General features: G+C 42.5%; 2 protein-coding genes across 4 annotated transcripts; one reads left to right on the top strand and one right to left on the bottom strand.

Annotated features, from left to right (window-relative positions):
- Positions 1-1,217: 1,217 nt before the first annotated feature.
- Positions 1,218-7,244, bottom strand: mtfr1 (mitochondrial fission regulator 1). Of its 2 annotated transcripts, none has more exons than XM_015955227.3 (8): positions 6,898-7,244; positions 6,366-6,467; positions 6,183-6,281; positions 3,249-3,388; positions 2,945-3,177; positions 2,580-2,823; positions 2,313-2,493; positions 1,218-2,237 (listed from the first exon to the last, which is right to left on the bottom strand). In XM_015955227.3, the coding sequence occupies exons 2-8, from the start codon at positions 6,399-6,401 to the stop codon at positions 2,190-2,192; spliced, it is 981 nt and encodes a 326-aa protein (XP_015810713.1). In that variant the 5' UTR covers positions 6,402-6,467; positions 6,898-7,244; the 3' UTR covers positions 1,218-2,189. The 2 variants fall into 2 exon arrangements, with proteins under 2 accessions (XP_015810713.1, XP_015810714.1); XM_015955228.3 differs by having other exon boundaries at positions 2,945-3,174.
- A 142-nt stretch (positions 7,245-7,386) lies between these two features.
- armc1 (armadillo repeat containing 1) lies at positions 7,387-17,909 on the top strand. 2 transcript variants are annotated; one of them, XM_015955226.3, is made up of 7 exons: positions 7,387-7,516; positions 8,179-8,387; positions 8,855-8,946; positions 9,730-9,922; positions 10,229-10,345; positions 10,444-10,515; positions 16,265-17,909. In XM_015955226.3, the coding sequence occupies exons 2-7, from the start codon at positions 8,226-8,228 to the stop codon at positions 16,454-16,456; spliced, it is 828 nt and encodes a 275-aa protein (XP_015810712.1). In that variant the 5' UTR covers positions 7,387-7,516; positions 8,179-8,225; the 3' UTR covers positions 16,457-17,909. The 2 variants fall into 2 exon arrangements, with proteins under 2 accessions (XP_015810712.1, XP_015810711.1); XM_015955225.3 differs by having other exon boundaries at positions 7,417-7,619.
- Positions 17,910-20,010: the final 2,101 nt, after the last annotated feature.

Below are 20,010 nucleotides of genomic sequence, written 5' to 3'. Positions count from 1 at the left end.
GACTCCAAAGTACTTTACACTAGTCATCCAGTCACACACTGGTGGTGATGAGCTACATTGTAGCCACAGCTGCCCTGGGGTGCACTGTCAGAGGTCAGGCTGTTGTACGCAGGCACCTCTGGTCCCTCTGACCACCACTAGCAGGCAAGGAGGGTGAAGTGTCTTGCTTTATTCTGTAACTTTGTCCATTAACTTACTGATTGCTTTAACACAGGCTCAGCGGTACGTAACGCTTCACCACCACAGGAGAGAAGAGCAGGATAACTTCTGTTTACCTCCCGCCGTGTTTTCGACTTGTCCTGAGCGGCTGCAAAGCCAGAAATACGTCATGCCAAAGTTGCATACATGCACAGTGGGCATTTTATTCCAATAATCTGAATGAGTGTGTATGTTTATGTATGTGTACATGAATGATGGTCGGACAAAACCATCTCCCTCAATGGGAATGGAATTTCATTCTGATCTGGCCGAATCAGATCAGCATATTCTGTCTGACATGTTTACATAGAAGAAATTTTGATCTGGAAAGGCGTTCATTCCAATTAATTGCATCCATTTAAACAGCTATTGTGGTCAAATTTGGGTACTCAGTCCATGTATTAAACTAGTCCGCTCTCAGCAGCTTTTTCCAACTACGGCTCAGAGCCAGAAGATTCTAGGAGTCATGGTAAGTTGATCAGCAGCTAAATACATTTCACTTTAATGTCGAGTTATTTGTAATTGCATATTTTTAAAAAGTAGCAAGATATTTTTAGAGCTGACTTATTTCTAATTCACTGTTAGCTTGACGTTAGCCTCTAGCCTTCTTTACCAGGTATGGGACTTGTCGTGAGGAGGCTACGGCAATTTAGGATTACAAGAAATACCTTCTGGGTCGCTCCTGTTAACTGGCTTCCATTTAGTCAACAATGCTGCTGTTTCTCACCAGTTAGTGTTGCATAACAATAGCTGGTGCAGTGTTTGTGTTGAAGACCTTGCAACTTTATGGGCTCACATATGACAAGACATGTTGCAACCAGGGAATACGTCCCTCTTCTGCTTTTTCATGAGAAAAACTGGCAACCCTCCAGCAAGCCGAGAAGGAAATCTGTTTAAAGTAACTTTCTTGCCAACACGATTGAGACAGACCATTTTGTGAATACTTCACTGTGAAATAAGTAAAAAAAAAAAACTGCTTTAATACCGTTGTGAATAAATTTCACAAAAGACAAAAAAACGAGGGTTTAACTTTTATTAAAAGCTTCAATAATTTAGCTTCTGTTGGACAATTCTTCAACAAAATCTTGAACTGTAAATTAAAATTTCTTCCAACGGACACACTCAGTCCACCATCCCTTATAAACAGCATTAGTGTTACAGGCGTCATAACGAAACATTTTACAAATGAGGTGACCTCAAACTTCATTTCACACTATGAAAATATAAAGATTGTTTAAAGAAGGCATTATTAAGACCACTGATGCCAGAACAGAGGACAAAAGGCAACTCGTTTACAGAGGTAGGTACCGATTCAATATTAAACGTTACTTAGTGAGAGCTATTAACGTTCCAGTACACGTTCCCCAGTATGTAAGAACCTGAAAGCAGGACATCCTTGTGAAAAGCTAAACATGAGGGTGTACAGAATCCTGCAGGGCATCAAGTGGAATGTTTTTGGTTATTAGACGGCAAATAAAAGAATAACTAAAACAGCTCATACCTAACAACTATCAGACTGGCAACCGTAAGAAGTCTCAAGTATTTTCAGATGCCGCTCCGTTTGACAGAGAACCTTTAAATGAGTCCCTGACCGCTCTACAACATATTCCAGTTTAAAAACAAAACTAAAGCTTCATAAAAATAAACTCCCAATCATACATTCATCTAGGATTCGTACGCGCGTCGCAACGCCGTCTGTCACAAAGTGCTCCGCCAGTGTCGGCTTTTGAACACCCCTAAAAACGAGGATCAAAACCGATTGCATGTGCAATATGTTTATCAAACATCTGACTGGAAACGAATCCTCTCACATCGAATGTTTATGAAACGGAGCTGATTTAAGTTATAAAAGTGCAAAAATAAACACCTCAGGATGATCCACGAGGATGACATTTGGGCTCTCTACACTGAATCGGGAATGTTGACGGGATCACCGAGGCACTTGCTAATGGACCGTTTGAATCAACAGGTTAGGGGTTAAATTCCCCCAATCAGACCAACTTTCTCTTCCCGGTCGGCTTCAACATGTGCTGCCCAAACTGAAAGAAACAGCAAAAACAAGTAATTATAAAAAGTGCAATGATGTGGGACGTTACATAACAAAGATTTCTCACCAGAGGGGTTTCCGTTTGAACTTTGACCTCTGGAACAGGATGTGGTAAGTCGGTCTTGTCGTCCTGGTCACTGCCGTGCCGGTAACGATGGGCGAACTTGCGTTTGAGGGCTTCAGCGATGAGAGCGGCTGCGTCTGCCGGCTCCTGGGGCTTTGCTCTGGTATCTTCATCTACCGAACGACTGAAAACACAAACAGATTATCTCACGTATCAACCAGATGATGTAGATCCCACAGCAACGGACCGATCCCTGAGGCTGAGACGGACCTTTGCACGGATCGCAGCTTCACTTTGCTGATGTCCTTTAAGATCTCAAGCATGTTTGGGATTTCTGCTTGTTTTGAATCCAGAGTCGCCTGACTGTTTGTGTTCTTCCCTCTGCGTTCTTTTATCAACTCAATGGCTGAAAATGTCCGCTGCAGTCCTGGTGGAGGCAGAGGTGGAGGAGGCGGAGGTGGGGGAGGAGGAAGGGCACCAGAAGGTGGAGGGGGAGGTACCCCTGTAGCAGCAGCTGAGGTGAAACAAGAAAACATAAGATCAGAAGCTTTGTGGCGTTTAAGGTTCTGCTGCCACCCAGTGGCAGGTTTACAGCGCTACACGGGTGAAACTCAACTAGTGAATTTTCTTGATACCTGACTGTGCGGTCTTTTCCTGAGCCATGACAATCTGAGCTATCTGTGCTCTGAGTTTGGCGAGTTCAGTCTCCAGCACACCGATCTTCTGGATGGCCTCGTCGTTCGCAGTCGCAGCTCCCTGGGGGTCTGGAGCTCCCTGGTGCAGGCTGGGCAGAGACCTCTGACGAGGGAGGGGTTTTCTCTGAGGCCGCTGGACTCTAAACATGAGCCCCGCTGGGATCTCTGACCTGCTTTAGAGAGGCAACATTGGCTACATTTTTTAAATAAGCAACAAGTGTTTAAGATCACAAGTTGCTCTCACCTGGGGTTTCCAACACAGCCTTCATCATCATCATCCTCCTCCTCCCCGTCAATCCAGGCGATATCAGCAAGTGAGGCCACAAAGCTGTGCTGCTTCCGGGTGCCGATGAGAACGCCGGTCCCCTCTGTGTATGGGAAGAGCTGCCAGGGACGAAGGGAAAAGGCGGATAAAAGCACACGAAGGTGCACTTTACATAAAACAAGCTTGGTTTAAAAAGGATACTGTGACACGTAAACCAAAAGAGAATTTAGCTTCAGAAAAGGATTTAAGATTGAAATTAAACTTTACATTTTCAAAAGGCAACACATAGAATGTTAGAAATAAGAAATTCATGAGTAATTATTGCATTTGGGCACTTTAAATGTTTCAGGCTAGCAGCCAAATTACTATAATCCGGCAAAATCAACTGGAGTAAAAACAAAGTGCAGATTTAAAAAGAAAATGTGTTTTTTTTTTTTTTTGTGAAAAGAAGAATCCAAGTAATTTCCTCCTTGGTGGAATCATGAATTTTCGGTGACCATCTACGTTTTTTCAGAAACAGCCCTGATTAGTGCCACAACCGTGGGGTTAGAACAAAAACCTGACTGATGGGAAGAAAGCTAAACGATCTCAAAAATCCACTCAAGCCTTGCTCAGGACCTGAAGAAAATCCTGTGGGAGAACGCCTGACCTTTGACCCTAAACAGACCGTTTATGCTGAAAAACCCTTTAATAAGTTTCCACTATAGGAGTTCTGGGAAAACGTCTTTGCTAAAACGTCAGCGTATCCGGACCCTAACAGCAGTGAGTGATGTCACTGACCAGTCTCAACAGGCATCGATGAACATTACAAATGTTTTACTTGTGAAAGTACGCCATCGTTTCATCTACTCAGGGCACGGGGAGAGCGGTTAAGTCACGTAAAAAGCAGCGTTCAATGACCAGAAGAAACTCTGTTTTTTACAGCACTCTCATGGCGTTGTGGGTGGGATTTCCACCACATTTCTCGGCGCTGGAAGTTTGGAAACGGCGATTTTAAATCAGCCTAAATGCTACCACTTGTTTTATCCTTCTATTCTGCTTCACCTGCAGTTCATCCAACTTTTAAAATGGCGGTTGTTTGGTGATGTCATTTTCTACAACCAATCGGCATGAAGTAACCCACAAGTCCCATCCAGCGACTCTACCGGGTCGTTTCAGAGTTCATACCCCAGTTCAGGTACTCGGTTGATCTCTGGAACGACGCAGTGAAAAGGAAACGCGCACACACACGGTGAAGGTTCGGTAAAATGACTCAGAACTTGCGACAGTGGAAACGAGGCTACGGTGACAAGTTTTAAGCAAATCTGCTAATAAGAGAATTCCTCTACAGTCACAAACAGTTAACTGCAGCTTTTGCCTCCGAGGGTGTAACAACTACTGATTAAGTGTGAGGGTGATTACGTTTTCACAGAGAGCTAGCTAGGTTTGGATTGCGTCTTTCTATAAATACAGAATATTACTTTTTTTTAGACACGAAATTTTTATTCTTTCACCTTTTTTACTTCAAGTACACCAGCAAACATTTCATCCATAAGAAATTCAACAACAAATGAGGTGACCCGCTAGAGCTAATCGACACCTGGCGATAGGAGAAGTGAAATTTGATTGGCTGAAAACCTACTCGACTGATCGAGTGAGGAACGCTTTGGGTTGGGTCGTTGTTGAATTTTTGAAGATGACATTTTTACAGATGAAAACTTTGCTGTTGTACTTTAAAACAAAAAATTAAAATGCACAATTTTACAGAATAAAAATTCAAGGTCTTAAAAAAAGTAATCTTGTGAGATTATTGCTTCCAAATATTTCCTTTAAATTATTATTATTATTCGAAAACTGCATTTTGTAATAATTCAGGTTATTTCTGTCAGATGTAGATGTTTGTTTGCTGATCAGAAAGATTAAAAAGTTACAAAGAGACAAACCCTTTATCTAAATATTTACTTGTAACGTAAAAAAAAAAAAAAAAAAAAAAAAAAACTACAGACCAAATGACCAAGAACATCTTAGTTAATTTAAATAATTAGCAGCTTTGTCAGTAACATCAAAGCAGCAGAAATAAATGCTCCTTAGTTTGTTCCTACATCCTCAAGAAACCAAATTACAATCTCAACGTGTGAATACTTTAGAAAGGAGTTTAAATAAAGGTCTGGATGAAAGAGGAGCGGCTCTCTCACACTTGTTATCAGGAAAGAGCTTCAAATACCAGCATCTGTGGTGGATCAGAGAAGATTTATGCTGATAAACCTTCCAGAGTGAGTCTTTGTTTCTGAAAGCATTTCGCTTTATGGAAGAGAGAGTAACAGAAAGAGAAGCTAAGCTAGAAGTGGTAATGCGTCAAAGAAGGAGGAACAAATTTAGTTTTCTAATCTACATTTTAGTTTTAACATGCTATATGTTCTTTTTCTTTTCTTTAGATCATGTGGGGTTTAAATGGCTTGGAAATGTGAGGAGCAGTCGTTATTTTAGTAAACATATGATAGCAGAGACAAAGAAACACAAAGAAGCTCAGTGGGTCCTTAAGGTTGTTCAAGGTCGCTGAACAAACTGACCTACAGAAGAAAAATGACATTCCTCAGAGCGAGGGAGGGTAGCTGGAGACAAGAGGAGAGAAGACAAGAAAAGAACAGCGTTGAAGACAGAAATTTGTGAAATCTTTGAAAGATTGAGATTAAAATCATTTCAATGAGCAAGTATCTTGTTCATGCAAACACAACTGCTGCTGTGACTTCCCTCCTTCTGTTTCTGGTCAACGAATGAAAACAGATTAGCAGAAATCAACAAACACCGAAGAGGACGTGTGCCTTGCTTTGACGTTATTTAGTAGAAACAGGAAGGAAAAGATCAGAAAATTCCAAGAACTTTAAACCATAACATTATCTTAAAACATGAATATTAATTTCCACCTTCCTTTACCTGAAAATGAACCCTGGGACAAGGTTTAATGGGAAGACTTGTAGCTATTCTTCTTATGATACTTCTTGAGGACCCGTAGGGCTTTGCTGAGCCAAAAGCCTGCACACACATAAAAACACAATATTTCCATTTTTATAACCAAATGTAGGACTTTGAGCAGCATCACTGAAGGCGGTAACACACCAGGTCCATCTCAGTCCTGGCATGCTCTTCACTCATTCCTGCTGATTTGTTGCACAAGAACAGATAAAATCAACACAGCTCAGCATGATCAGCAAGCGGAACCTGGAATAAAAGACATATAACAAACACAATGAAAATGGAAGAGATTTGCCCTGACAAAAAGTAATATTTAATCTTATTTGATCAAGTAAAACAAAAAAGGGCACAGTTTTGGTAAGCTGATGTTTATGATATACGAAAAAAAAATATTATTTTTCTGTCATTTTGTGGCTTTGCTGCTCATCTGGTTTCCAACACATTTCAGACATTACCTCTGAAAGGTCATCATGCTAACACAAACAAGCGTTTAAACAATTAAATACTAGAAATTTAACAAAACGCAGTAATTATTTAAGGCTTTTCCCCCCTGGTACTGCATTTTAATCCAGTTGTTTTATTCGTTAAAAAAGCTGAACTCGACTTTCATGACTTCAGAAATCAGCAGGCAACGCGGCTAAGTTAGCTAACGCTAACAAATAGCGGCTTCACTCACTCAAACTTTCCTTCCGCTGACTCGGTGATTACCGGGAATATTTACCGGCGTCGGTTATAATTAAAGCCAAATAACAACTTTAGTTTAAGGTTGAATCTTATAGAATAAACGTTGACTTGACAACTTTCTGGAGTTTATACCCCTTCTCAAGTCGACAACATAAAATGTTCAGGGAGTATGGAGGGAGTAGCATGGGATGAGGTTTGCAATATGCTCGAGCCAATTGGATTATGGGAATCACTGGGAACACTCTAAACAATCTCATTGGCAAATATTTTTGATTGACGTTAAAATTCACCAATCATCTATGACCATTTCTACACAACTCGTTGCTTATTTGTGAATATTACCGTCAATCAAACTAAAAATGTCCAATCAGACTGTAAACCAAAAGGGTTGCTCGTTTTAGCTTCCCGCATGTCCCGGTAAGGAATTGTCGCGTTAAATTACAGAGATCCAAACCGACCAAAGGAATGTCCCTGATAACAAAACAGCTGCACCCAATGGTATGCCACAAAACCCAAACAAGTATTGTGCACAGTTGCTAGCTAAAGAAGCGCAGGGAATAATAGAGACGGGCCTTGTGTTTGAGGAAACTGTTCAATTACACGCGTTAAAGGTGGTATCTGAACATAACAGTTGGTTCTTCTGTCAGTTTTTATCTGACGTGACTGAAGTGATACGGATTTATTTCGGGATTGTGATAAAATCAGACTAAAAAGGTATGCTTGAAGTAGCGCTAGTTGTTAGCCTAGCTTCTGAATCGGGTTCAGGGCGTGATTTGAACTGAGGTCGTAGGAAGTCTTTGACATAATTGAGCAATTTGACATAAATGAATCATTAGAAACATGTTTACATACGCAGTGCTAGTTTAGAATGTAGTTGCCATAATGCCAAATATTTTAGTTATGTGATTTGAGCGTGTGTATAAATCAACCATACACCAGTCAGATGATGCACAACGTGTCAGTGAGCTGTGATGACATAAATCAGAGTGGTAGAAACAGAGCTATCGAGAGCTCTTTCTACAGCTCTGGATAGAAATAAACTTTAATGATCAAGCATGCATTAGTCTGTAATAGCCTCATTAATTCATCTGCACGTTCCCTGCTTTTTAAACGTGTAAACAAGTGCAATTAAAAGACGAAACTAAAACTAAATAATTAAATTAAAATTACATTAAAATGTTTTTATGATCTTTACTGCAGCTTTGACAGCCAATTAAAAACAAACTAATGTCTTTTCATATCAATAATTTTGCCCACTTTGTTTTTCCTGCAGGGAGAAGAGGTTGGTTTGATGCTGGTGACATTAAGGTTTAAGGCGCTATGAGTGCGGAGGTGGATGCGCTGACTGTGGTGAACCAGCTCAGAGATCTCGCTGCAGACCCCCTAAACCGGAGAGCTATAGTCGAGGACCAGGGCTGTCTGCCAGGTCTCATCCTTTTCTTCGACCATCCAAACCCACAGGTCGTCTACTCTGCTCTGTTGGTAAGCCATTTATTACACTGAATTCACCTGGTATTCACAAGTTTTGCACCATTAAACTCAATTTTTTTTGTGCAGAATCATGTTAGATCAAACTCCTATCAGCAGGATTTTGCTGTTTTCTGCTCACATATTTCCCCCCTCCCCCCTTCTCTATTGTTCAGGATCACTGGAGCAAATTTTAGTTGCAGCTTTTAGTTTATTTCTGGCACAAAAACAGCCACACACTTCTACCCTGTAGACATAATCTGTTTGTAGTGATGTAAAGTAACACAAACAGGGCTTTGATATTTCCCAGACAACCTGTTACAGCGAGTGCACATCTAAGTGGCTTTATATAAGAAGCACAAAGTCGATGCATGTGTGTTTCGTAGTGCTTGTGCAATCAACTTGCTGCTGTGCATGAATATTTTCAAATCTTTTGTGAGCTTTCAACACAAGACAGATCACTTTTGCCCTCTACCTTGCAGGCCGTGCGATACCTGGCAGAATGTCGAGCCAACAGGGAGAAGCTGAAGAGCGAGCTGGGCATGATGCTGAGTTTGCAGAACGTCATGCAGAAGTAAGTCTCTGCAGAAACATGTGCTTAGAATGCACTTTGTTTTCATAAAACCTCAACGTATGGTGTTATTCTGTCTTTTTGTTTTGCACTCTGCATGCTAGTCTGCAGCATTTCATGACAAGATGATGTCAGGACAGGATTATTTGTCAATTTGAGCCGGGTTAAAGCTGAAAGAGTGACATTACCTTGAATCGCTGCTGGTGCATTAAAGCGTTTCTTGTTTTTGAGTGATGTTTACATTAATTTAGCAGGATTTAAATTAATGACACAATAGTTGCACATGATTAAGCTCTGGAGACATTATATTTGTATTTTATTTCTGCAGCATCCTCCACCGTGCAACAACAAAGAGGTTTGCAGAACAACAGCAACAGATAGATGAAGTACCTGAATATTTAGGATTTTTTCCTACGTTTCTATGAGGCTGACAGATCGTTCGGCTACTATTGCTGCTGTTGACCTCATTTCCTTCATAGAATCTCTGCCACTAAAACATTAGGCTCTGCTGCATCTTGTTTTGCAGAAAAAGGTTGTAAAAGCCACACTGAAATTCAGAATATGCAAAATTCTCAGAAGTGGACCTTTGGCTACGTTAAATAAAAGCAAAAAGACAAAAGATAAAGAAGCACAGCTAATTTAGTCCTTTTCAGAGTCAGATTATTAGGATTTTTAGAAATTTTCCCTTTATTTTCATCATTAATAGATTTTATTTTGTACTCGGGGAACCAAAGTAGGATATTTTTATGTACTTGGTGCATTCTTTCATTCCTTCTGTCCCTGAAGGAGTACGTCGCCGGGGGAGACCAAACTGCTGGCCTCTGAGATCTACGAGATCTTGCAGTCGGCCGGTAAAGAGGAAGCGGAACAGGCCGAGGCGGCGGCCGCCTCCTGCCGGCGCAAAGCCCACTTCTTCCTGGGCTCCAACAACAAGAGAGCCAAAACCATCGTGCTCCACATCGACGGACTGGACGACTCTGTAAGTGTGTTTGTCATGTCCAACCACTCCAAAAAATCCAGGTGCTGCGGAAGCATCTCAGTAGTGTCCTCCTGGTGGATGAGAGGGAGGATGAGGCTTTAAATGTCAGCCGTCGAGCTGGACATGTAGAGTGTTGCTCTGCAGGAATCATGCACCTAGCCTGATTATATTGCTGCAGAAACACACGAAGCTGCAGAAGCCTGAACAGATACATGCAGAAATGGAGTTTTTTGTGAATTTTGTGTGTAGCTTTTGATTTGTTTCGAATCTTTAGCCGTAATGTTTGCCATTCTTTTCTGTTGTCAGACTCGAAGGAGCCTGTGTGAAGAGGCTTTGCTGAAGATTCGAGGAGTCATCAGCTTCACGTTTCAGATGGCTGTGAAGCGATGTGTCGTCAGGATCCGCTCTGACCTCAAAGCCGAGGTATCCGTTTCTGTCTGGGTTAGCAGCGTTCTCACTGTGTGTTCGGATGGATAAAAGTCAGATTGGTTCTTTAACTCCTAACAAACCTGTTCTCACAGGCGCTGGGGACAGCGATTAACTCCACCAAAGTCCTGACAGCTCAGCAGGTGTTGAAGACGGAGGACGGAGAGGTGAGGACAGCTGGGGGGGGGGTAGACAGACAGTGATTTAATCATTTACCTCGAATACAGAAAGGCAGAAAAGCATTTAGTCATCCTCCACTTGCACAAGTTCTCTCACTTATAAAGATGAGATAGGCCTGTAATTTTCATCATAGTTATGCGTCAACAATGGGAGACAAAATGATAAAAAAATAAATCCAGAAAATCACATTGTCTGATTTTTATGGTGGAAAAGAAGGATTTGGTCTCCCACAATCAAGCAATATTCCTGGCTCTCACAGACCTGTAACTTCTTCTGTCCTCTGCTCGTTACCTGTGTTAATGACACCTGTTGGGACTGGTTATCAGTATAAAAGAGACCTGTCCACAACCTCAGACAGTCACACTCCACTATGGCCAAGGACAAAGAGCTGTCAGTGCTAGGAAGACTAAATCTGCAGTAGATAAGCAGCTTGGTGTGAAAACAACAACAACCGTGAGATCAATTATTAGAAAGTGGAAGACAAACAAGACCACTGATAATCTCCCTCGATCAGGGGCTCCACACAAGATCTCACCCCGTGGGGTCCAAATGATCACAAGAACAGTGAGCAACAATCCCAGAACTACACGGGGGACCTAGTGAATGACCTGCAGAGAGCTGGGACCAAAGTTACAACGGCTACCATCAGTAAGGCAGGCTAAAGCCTGGTTTATGCTTCTCCGTCAGCTCCGCAAGGGACAGACACGCACGGATTGACGGAAGCGTTTTGCTCTTTTACTTCTCCGTCTCCTGGAGAGTGTTGCAAAGCAATTGCCCGGCAGGACAACAGAGGGCGTAGCTATCGCGTCATACCCCTGTCAAAACCCGTGCACGCGCATTGGGTCCACAGCGCGCGTGTGAACGGGACTCGCGAGCGAAAATATACATGGCAGCGCGCGTGTGAACGGGACTCGCGAGCGTAAATATACATGGCGAGAGGTCATTTGTGCACTGAGAGGGAGCAAACTGTGTCTGTGAGCGCACAAGGATGTGCACAAGTGACAAACCTGCGTGCGCGCGTGGTCAACGAGCACACGGCAGAGGAAAACGTGCGCGCGCGGCAGCCTCTGTGCGCGCGCGGCAGCCTCTCTGCGCGCTCGGTTTCTGACTCCTGCTCGCTCGGCTGTAAGGGTTTTGGCACTCTGGAGGCGTGGCCTGTGGCAGATCTTCTCTGTCCTCTGATTGGTTAGTGTACCCCGCACTTTACCCTCTACCTATCTATATAAAAAAGTCTGCTAGTCAAGTAGTCGCTGGCATAGCTCAGTTGGAAGAGCGGGTGACTCTCGCCCCGGAGGATCCAGGTTCGAGGCCGGGCAAGGAAAATGCAGTAGATGTCATGTTAATTTTTCTTAATTTCAGGTATTTTACAGTTGTGACCGTTCAACTGTCATTAAACGTCCGAATGTTTGCTGGGCAGTGTTTTAAAAAGTGCACATAAGCTAGATGGTTTTAACCATATAAAATTACATTTTTTGTGATACTGGAAAAATACATACTGAAATAAAACTACTGATTGAAAACTTTATGACTGTGGTTGTACAATATATGACTCACTAATACACTGCAAACTCCCTTAGAGTGGGGCTTCCAGAGAGAGAGAGAGAGAGAGAGAGAGACAGAGAGAGAGACAGAGAGAGAGACAGAGAGAGAAAAGTTCTTGCCTCATTAATGAATTGTTTATTTTTTTCAGTATTTAATTGACAAATTATCCTTTCAAATAATTAATTGATGAGTTACATAATTGTCCATTTAGAATTGTTGAATGGACTGAGTCAAGTTTGGTGCACTTTATATATTTCAAAACATGTTTTTTTTTTATTTTAATGATGCATATAAATAATTTAAATGTTAATTTAATGAAATATTTCTATTTTTTCATTACCTCACCCTTGTTTTGACAAAAACGGGACCTTGCTGGATAATATCATGGAGAAACTATTTGTTCACAGTACATGGCTCAGTGAGGATCTGTGTAAAGGAGGAGATACTCAGAAATCTGTCTGCAGATTGTTACAACCCAGACTGGAAGTGGTGGGCTGTAATAAGAAAGGAGACCAAACAGAGGAGTGGGGGTTCAACAACTGATTTATTTAACAAAAGTAAGGATTTACTAAAGCAAGTTAGTGAACAGAAAATGGCCAGTGAGGACTCTCCACCACACAGGAGAGACCCAGTGAAAGCAGAAAAACAGTAGGCTTTGTAGGCAGCACCACACCCTGAGCCCAGGTGCCTCCAAGGCTGCTTAACCAGCTGCCTACAACAGAAGAAAAACACAATTAAACACAAATGAAAACCCAATGAGATGGTGGGGGCATCACAACACGTTCAGGACTACCCAAACACCAGTAAATCTTGACTGCACTGATCTGAGGTGTCAATGGCCATATTCCCCTCTCTTCCAGAGTCATATATTTTCCTCAAGTTCAACTGCACTCTGAAGAGGCTCATTTGGATTGTGCCACATAGGCCAGTGACCTTTGTCTCAGCACTGTATGCTGGAACTATCAGCGACCAACCTGGGAATCTGGTGTGTTGAAAATGCTACAACTAGAGATGGTCATCTTGGTAGACAGGGGTTTCTGCATTGATGACATTGTGCCCTGCAAAGTGTACAGGCCAGCTTTCCTTTCTGGCAAACCTCAAATGTCTGCATGTAAAGTTATAGAAACAGAAGCCATAACATCTCTGAGTGCATGTGGAGCGCTCCATTCATCTGGTCCAAGAACACAAGCATTTTGATTGTTATTCCCCTCCTTGCATTTGTAAACAATCAGCTATATGCTGTGGTTTTTCTCCTTACCAACTTTTAAAATAGCCCACTAGTGAAGGCCTGGGCAAAGAAGCCTGATGTCTGAGAACCTCAACATATGTACGGCAACCACACTGTATATTTACACACTTTCATAAAGAAACTGCATATCAAGCTTTCATTCAGATGACCTTCAACAGTGCTGCACCCTGCTGAGGGACATCCGAGTAAAACCTTGAGATGGCCATTTTCTGTTCACTAACTTGCTTTAGTAAATCCTTACTTTTGTTAAATAAATCAGTTGTTGAACCCCCACTCCTCTGTTTGGTCTCCTTTCTTATTACAGTCCGCCACTTCCAGTCTGGGTTGTAACAATCTGCAGACAGATTTCTGAGTATCTCCTCCTTTACACAGATCCTCACTGAGCCATGTACTGTGAACAAATAGTTTCTCCATGATATTATCCAGCAAGGTCCCGTTTTTGTCAAAACAAGGGTGAGGTAATGAAAAAATAGAAATATTTCATTAAATTAACATTTAAATTATTTATATGCATCATTAAAATAAAAAAAAACATGTTTTGAAATATATAAAGTGCACCAAACTTGACTCAGTCCATTCAACAATTCTAAATGGACAATTATGTAACTCATCAATTAATTATTTGAAAGGATAATTTGTCAATTAAATACTGAAAAAAATAAACAATTCATTAATGAGGCAAGAACTTTTCTCTCTCTGTCTCTCTCTCTGTCTCTCTCTCTCTCTCTCTCTCTCTGGAAGCCCCACTCTAAGGGAGTTTGCAGTGTATTAGTGAGTCATATATTGTACAACCACAGTCATAAAGTTTTCAATCAGTAGTTTTATTTCAGTATGTATTTTTCCAGTATCACAAAAAATGTAATTTTATATGGTTAAAACCATCTAGCTTATGTGCACTTTTTAAAACACTGCCCAGCAAACATTCGGACGTTTAATGACAGTTGAACGGTCACAACTGTAAAATACCTGAAATTAAAAAAAATTAACATGACATCTACTGCATTTTCCTTGCCCGGCCTCGAACCTGGATCCTCCGGGGCGAGAGTCACCCGCTCTTCCAACTGAGCTATGCCAGCGACTACTTGACTAGCAGACTTTTTTATATAGATAGGTAGAGGGTAAAGTGCGGGGTACACTAACCAATCAGAGGACAGAGAAGATCTGCCACAGGCCACGCCTCCAGAGTGCCAAAACCCTTACAGCCGAGTGAGCAGGAGTCAGAAACCGAGCGCGCAGAGAGGCTGCCGAGCGCGCACAGAGGCTGCCACGCGCGCACGTTTTCCTCTGCCGTGTGCTCGTTGACCACGCGCGCACGCAGGTTTGTCACTTGTGCACATCCTTGTGCGCTCACAGACACAGTTTGCTCCCTCTCAGTGCACAAATGACCTCTCGCCATGTATATTTCCGCTCGCGAGTCCCATTCACACGCGCGCTGTGGACCCAATGCGCGTGCACGGGTTGTGGCACGCTTTAACCGCCATACGTATCGTAGCGCTGTTCTGTGGTATCCTGTCCTGTATCGGTCCAAGATCGTTTGTTTATATTGTGTTTTTTGTGTATATAAGAGACTTTCAACACGGACATATTTGTCTCTCATTCTCCCACCGCTTCTTGCGCTCCCCACCTCTAAACCCACGTTTCCTGTCATTTCCGTCCACAAATAAAACGCTTGCTGCGCATCTTTTCACTTCTCCAGTCACGGGAGGATTAAACGTTCATATTTTTAGAGTTTTTTCGCGAGGTATTCTTCAAGCTTCTCCGTGTCTGCCGCTAGTTAAACTCGGCTCTCTTTGCAATGGCGGCGCTGTAAACAACAGCGGCGTCCTGACCAATCACAAGCTTGCGTAATCCGTCTCATTCGACGGATGTTTAAAAAAGTGGGCTCGACTCCGTACGTACTTGCGTGCCTGCCGGGGCCCTACGCAAGGACGGATAATGGCGTTGCGTTTGCTCCGCACTGACGCAGACGGAGAAGCATAAATCAGGCTTAAGGTGGCAGTTTTCCTGCACTGCCAGATGTGTCCCCCTGCTGAAGCCATAACATGTGCAGGCCCATCTGAAGGTTGCTAGAGAGCATTTGGGTTATCCAGAAGAGGACTGGGAGAATGTCATATGGTCAGATGAAACCTAAATGGAACGTTTTGGTAAAAACTCTAATCGCCGTGTTTGGAGGAGAAAGAATGCTGAGCTGCATCTAAAGAACACCATACCTACTGTAAAGCACGGAGGTGGATTCATCATGCTTTGGGGCTGTTTTTGTGCAACGAGACCAGGAGATCTGCTCTGTGTAAAGGAAAGAAGGAATGAGGCCATGTGACATTAGATTTTGAGTGAAAACATCCTTCCATCAGCAGCACTGAAGATGAAACATGGCTCGGTCTTTCAGCATGACAATGATCCCAAACACACTACCCGGGTAATAGAGTTCCTGGAACGGCCTCCGTAGAAAATCTTTGGAGGGAGCTGAAAGTCTATGTTTCCCAGCGACAGCCCCAAAACATCACTGCTCTAGAGATCTGCATGGAGGAAGGGGCCAAAATACCTGCAACAGTGTGTGAAAACCTTGTGAAGACTTCCAGAAACGTTCCAGGCCCCTGATCTTTTTAAGTGAGGGAACTGGCACAATTAGAAGCTGACTAAATCCTTTTTTGCCCTACTTTATGTACATTTTTAGTTTGTTTCTTTCAAATACTTAATTAACAGTCAACGAATAAATTAAACAATTCATAAAAAATATTTTTATTAGACATTTCTGAATAAATTTAAACATTTTTCCAGAATAATTGAGACAAGTTATACTTGTTGCAATAAACAAAGCTACCAGCAGGTGTCAGGCCATACTCAGTCATCCAAAATAACCAGTTGATAATATTTTTATTCAGCTTTAAATTAAATAATAAACATTTGTTTATTCAACATGTTTGACCTCCTGTATCCTCCTCCAGCTGATGGTACCATTCCAGGAGGACTCTGCGGTTCTGGTCGAGGAGAACACGGACATCCCCGACTACCTGCCAGAGGACGAGAGCCCGTCCCAGGAGCAGGACAAGGCCGTCACGCGTGTAGGATCCATCACAGACGGCACGGGCTGGCTCAGCACAGCCGCCAACTTCCTGTCGCGCTCTTTCTACTGGTGACAGCTTCCTGTTTCTCCCTCTCTGACCCCTCCAGAGCGTATTCCACCCAGCACGAAGCCGCGCATCAGTAGGTTAGACTCCCCCGTCGACGGCCACGTGTGTGCAACAAGTGCAGGACTGCCAAGTGAAACATGCAATAACATAAACATGTATATAGTGGCTGCATGTGCACACTAGAACAGCTTAACCTCATAGCCAAAGGACCGTCTATCACACAACCAAATAGCTTTTCTGGAAACGACTGGAACAAAAATTCAGGCGGATTTTACACTCGCAAAAAAAAATTGGGATTTTTTTTTTCTCGTATTTGTTCTTCATCCTTTAATTTTCTAACTGTGTCACTTTTACCATCCTTTAATTTGAGGTTCTTATTTTTTTTTGCCAGTCTTGCCAGATGCCTCTCTGTGATTATTAGGTGTGCCTTTTTGGTTCTGTTTGATCTGATTTGATTGTAATTATTTATTTTTCATTCATTCGTGTGATTTGAAGGCTTGTTGGACTTTGAGAAGGAGGTCGGTTCAGTAGAAATAATGGCGACAACCGCTGGATCAGAGTTTGTGTGTTGTTGATTTTGCCCCCCCCCCCCCCCCCCCCCCAAAAAGGAAAACAAACACAAAAAAAAGCGTTTGTGGTTCTAATGAATTCATTTTTTGCGTTCGGGCCACCTCTGCTTTCATCCTCATAGATAACACCACAGGCCGTTCGCTGCCTGCTTGTCGGATATTTTCTTAAATTCCTCTAAATTTTTTGCAGTAATCAGTTTTCGTCTCCGTTTATCCATCAGTGTCCTTAAAGCGGCGATCACGTTGGTGCACGCTCACACGAACTCTCAGAGGACTCGCACGAAAAAAAGAACAGCGATGTACATTTTGTAAATGGTGCCTCGAATCCTGAAATCTCAGCCCTAATATGAAGGATTTTGTTTTTAGTCGTAATGGTTCTCGGATCTTTTAGGACTGGAGATTTTTCTCCGGGTTTAAGGATCTCAGCCTGTTCCCGTTTGAACCCTTTCAGGTGTTGCATCTAGTTCATGTCCGTGCAGTCTGAACTGAAGGAGGCCATCCTATAAAAAGCAATAATAATAATATTTAAATATTTTTTGATCCTTCTTAGGTCAGCGACGGCGTTAATAACAAAGGGTCATCAGTATTTCTACATCCTGTTAGTTCTGCAGCTATAGCCTCTGTTGCATGTCTTCTTTTCTATTTGGCTCACGTTGTAAAAAAACCGTAAAAATGGTTAATTATGAAGCTGTAATTTTGTGTTGATGGTCATTTATCACAGCTGTCCTCACAAATGTGTCTCCCGGTGTACATAGATAACGTGTGCAGATCTTAAAACTGTAGATTTCACTACACTGTTAATGCTAATAATTCATAAATGTAAAGAAGAAATCAGTGCAATGCATGTTGTCTCTTTCATTTTTATTAAACGTGAAATTTCTAAGCTTTGATCTGTGGAATCAGGAGTGCTGATGGAGGCGAAGACGGTGCAGAGAGGCAGAAATAGTCAGTTTTCCTCAGCGTTGCAGAAGTGAGACGCCTCAGGGCGATCCTGCACCACCCACCCCCAGCCGGGGTGCTGGTAGGCAGGCTGAGGTGGCAGCCGACCCCCAGCTGGAAGCCCTGGAGCCACTGATGCTGCTGATGCTGCCAAAGAAGGCCTTCACTTATCTTTTGCATCATTTGGTGGGTTGTGACTAGCAATAAGCTTCATTTTAACTCTCACAAAACACTCATTCATCTCCTGAGGTCATTTTTCTCTTAAACACTTGGTTAAACTGGAAATTGTACCTAAAAAAAGTGAAGAATTTGTTTGATTCAGTGGAAAAAGAAATGATATAATTATTATTTGAAGTCCATTCTGGTGATTTTTTGCTAAATATCTAAGAAAACGACTCCCTCACCACCAGAGAGAGACAAATGCATAATCTCACACCTGTTTGTGATTAAATGCGTCTGAACTTGGGGTAAAGTTGTGATAAAAATCACCAGGCTGCAGATATTAGCACGCTTTATTCCCCTAACTCAGACCTAACGGGACTAATGCAGCCATAAGGTTGTTTTTGCTGCTTAATGCTCGACAATTTTCACTTTCAAATGATCTCCTTGAAGGGTTCACATGCTGCTTTATGACTTTACTCTCCTCCCCTCCGAGAGGCTTTCGCTCCCACCCTCCAGAGAGCACAAGCACCTCTCGCCTCTCGTTTTCAAATAAAAGCTTGATGTAATTCCTCTCTCCTTCGCTTCTTTGATAAGCAATGATGCAGTCCCCCTTTTCACTCCCCTCTCGTCTGATAAAACTCAATCAGGCGTAGTTTTCCTCCCGCGTATCAGCTCTATAACACACACTACATGTGCATGAAAGTGTGTTTGGCGTCGCCCTCCCACCTGTGTGTATTTGCATGTTTAATCTGGGTTCAGAGAACAGGGCCTGATTGAGAGTAGATAGGTGAGCCTCGTGAAGCCCCCACCCCGGAGGAGAAGGGGGGGGGGACTCTTGAGGAATTTTATTGAAGGTTCAGCTCCCAGTCAATGGGATCAGCCGTAAATCCCGCTCAGAGTGTGGCAGGAAATGATGTGACTCCTGCAATTTATGTCAAATAACTTTTGAGGATGTGTGAGTGTAGCGATCAGCGCTGCCGGGGCGGCGATAACTCTTGGACGGGTGAGGGCGAGGGGGGTGTGCGGGGAAGATTTAATTGAGACATTTTTCTTTATCTGCAGCGAAGCGCCGGAGCCGTGTTGTTGTGTAACGAGATGTAATGTCTCTCTTTATACGGGGGTCAACATCCAGGATGAGGGAAGGTCACGGGCTGACTGTTTGAGCATCCAATTTGCTCACATAATACCCGCTCCACAGGGAGCTGGGGAAGGAGTATTAAGTTACACCGAGCGAGTACAGACCTGCAGGCTCAGTGCAAATCGTAATGTGTCTCTGCGGGTCCACGGGAAGCCTGCGTGAGACTGAGACAAGAATTTAGGCAATTTGGCAGCTGGAACTTGAAAGCATGGCACATCTTTACAGTAAAACACCCTTACTCATGTTTTAGTCTCAAAGTTTCCCTGTAAATAAAACAAATGTTTCATTTCATTTTCATTTCATTTATTTATAAAGCCCCTTCTGCGACCAATGCAGATGCCCAAGGTGCTGAACACAACACAATAAAAACATAAAACCATCAGAATAAAATATAACAATCGTAAAACCAACATAAAATCAATTAAAAGAGGAGAGTTAAAGCAAAAAATAAAGTCCTGAAAAAGATTAAGAGGCCGGGGCATCGAAACCGGGTAAAATTAGCTAATCCTGGAATGCCTTGACAAAAAAATGGGTCTTAAAAGTCTTAAAAACTCCCAATGAGGGTGACTGATGCACCACCAAAGGCAACTGGTTCCAAAGTGCAGGTGCCAACACAGAGAACGCATCTACCAAAAAAAGACTTATCCTGTTCTTTTTTTTTCACTTAAAGAGATGCAACCCTTCTCAGACTTAACTTGATGTTTATTATCAGTGAAAACTGAATTATCAGTCAGTTTATTTTTGAAGATACC

The sequence above is a fragment of the Nothobranchius furzeri genome, chromosome 7 (genome assembly GCF_043380555.1).
Source record: "Nothobranchius furzeri strain GRZ-AD chromosome 7, NfurGRZ-RIMD1, whole genome shotgun sequence".
Taxonomy (NCBI): Eukaryota; Metazoa; Chordata; class Actinopteri; order Cyprinodontiformes; family Nothobranchiidae; genus Nothobranchius; species Nothobranchius furzeri.
This window is presented reverse-complemented; position numbering and strand designations above follow the sequence as displayed.

What these genes read in the sequence shown, in the direction of transcription:
- armc1 (XM_015955226.3), top strand. Translation starts at nt 8,226, where the DNA reads ATGAGTGCGGAGGTGGATGCGCTGACTGTGGTGAACCAGCTCAGAGAT. An exon ending in TCGTCTACTCTGCTCTGTTG is followed by an intron (nt 8,388 to 8,854) that starts GTAAGCCATTTA and finishes TCTACCTTGCAG; the next exon opens with GCCGTGCGATACCTGGCAGA. An exon ending in TTGCAGAACGTCATGCAGAA is followed by an intron (nt 8,947 to 9,729) that starts GTAAGTCTCTGC and finishes CTGTCCCTGAAG; the next exon opens with GAGTACGTCGCCGGGGGAGA.
- mtfr1 (XM_015955227.3), bottom strand. Translation starts at nt 6,401, where the DNA reads ATGAGTGAAGAGCATGCCAGGACTGAGATGGACCTG. An exon ending in GTCCCAGGGTTCATTTTCAG is followed by an intron (nt 3,389 to 6,182) that starts GTAAAGGAAGGT and finishes CGTCCCTGGCAG; the next exon opens with CTCTTCCCATACACAGAGGG. An exon ending in AAGCTGCGATCCGTGCAAAG is followed by an intron (nt 2,494 to 2,579) that starts GTCCGTCTCAGC and finishes TTGTGTTTTCAG; the next exon opens with TCGTTCGGTAGATGAAGATA.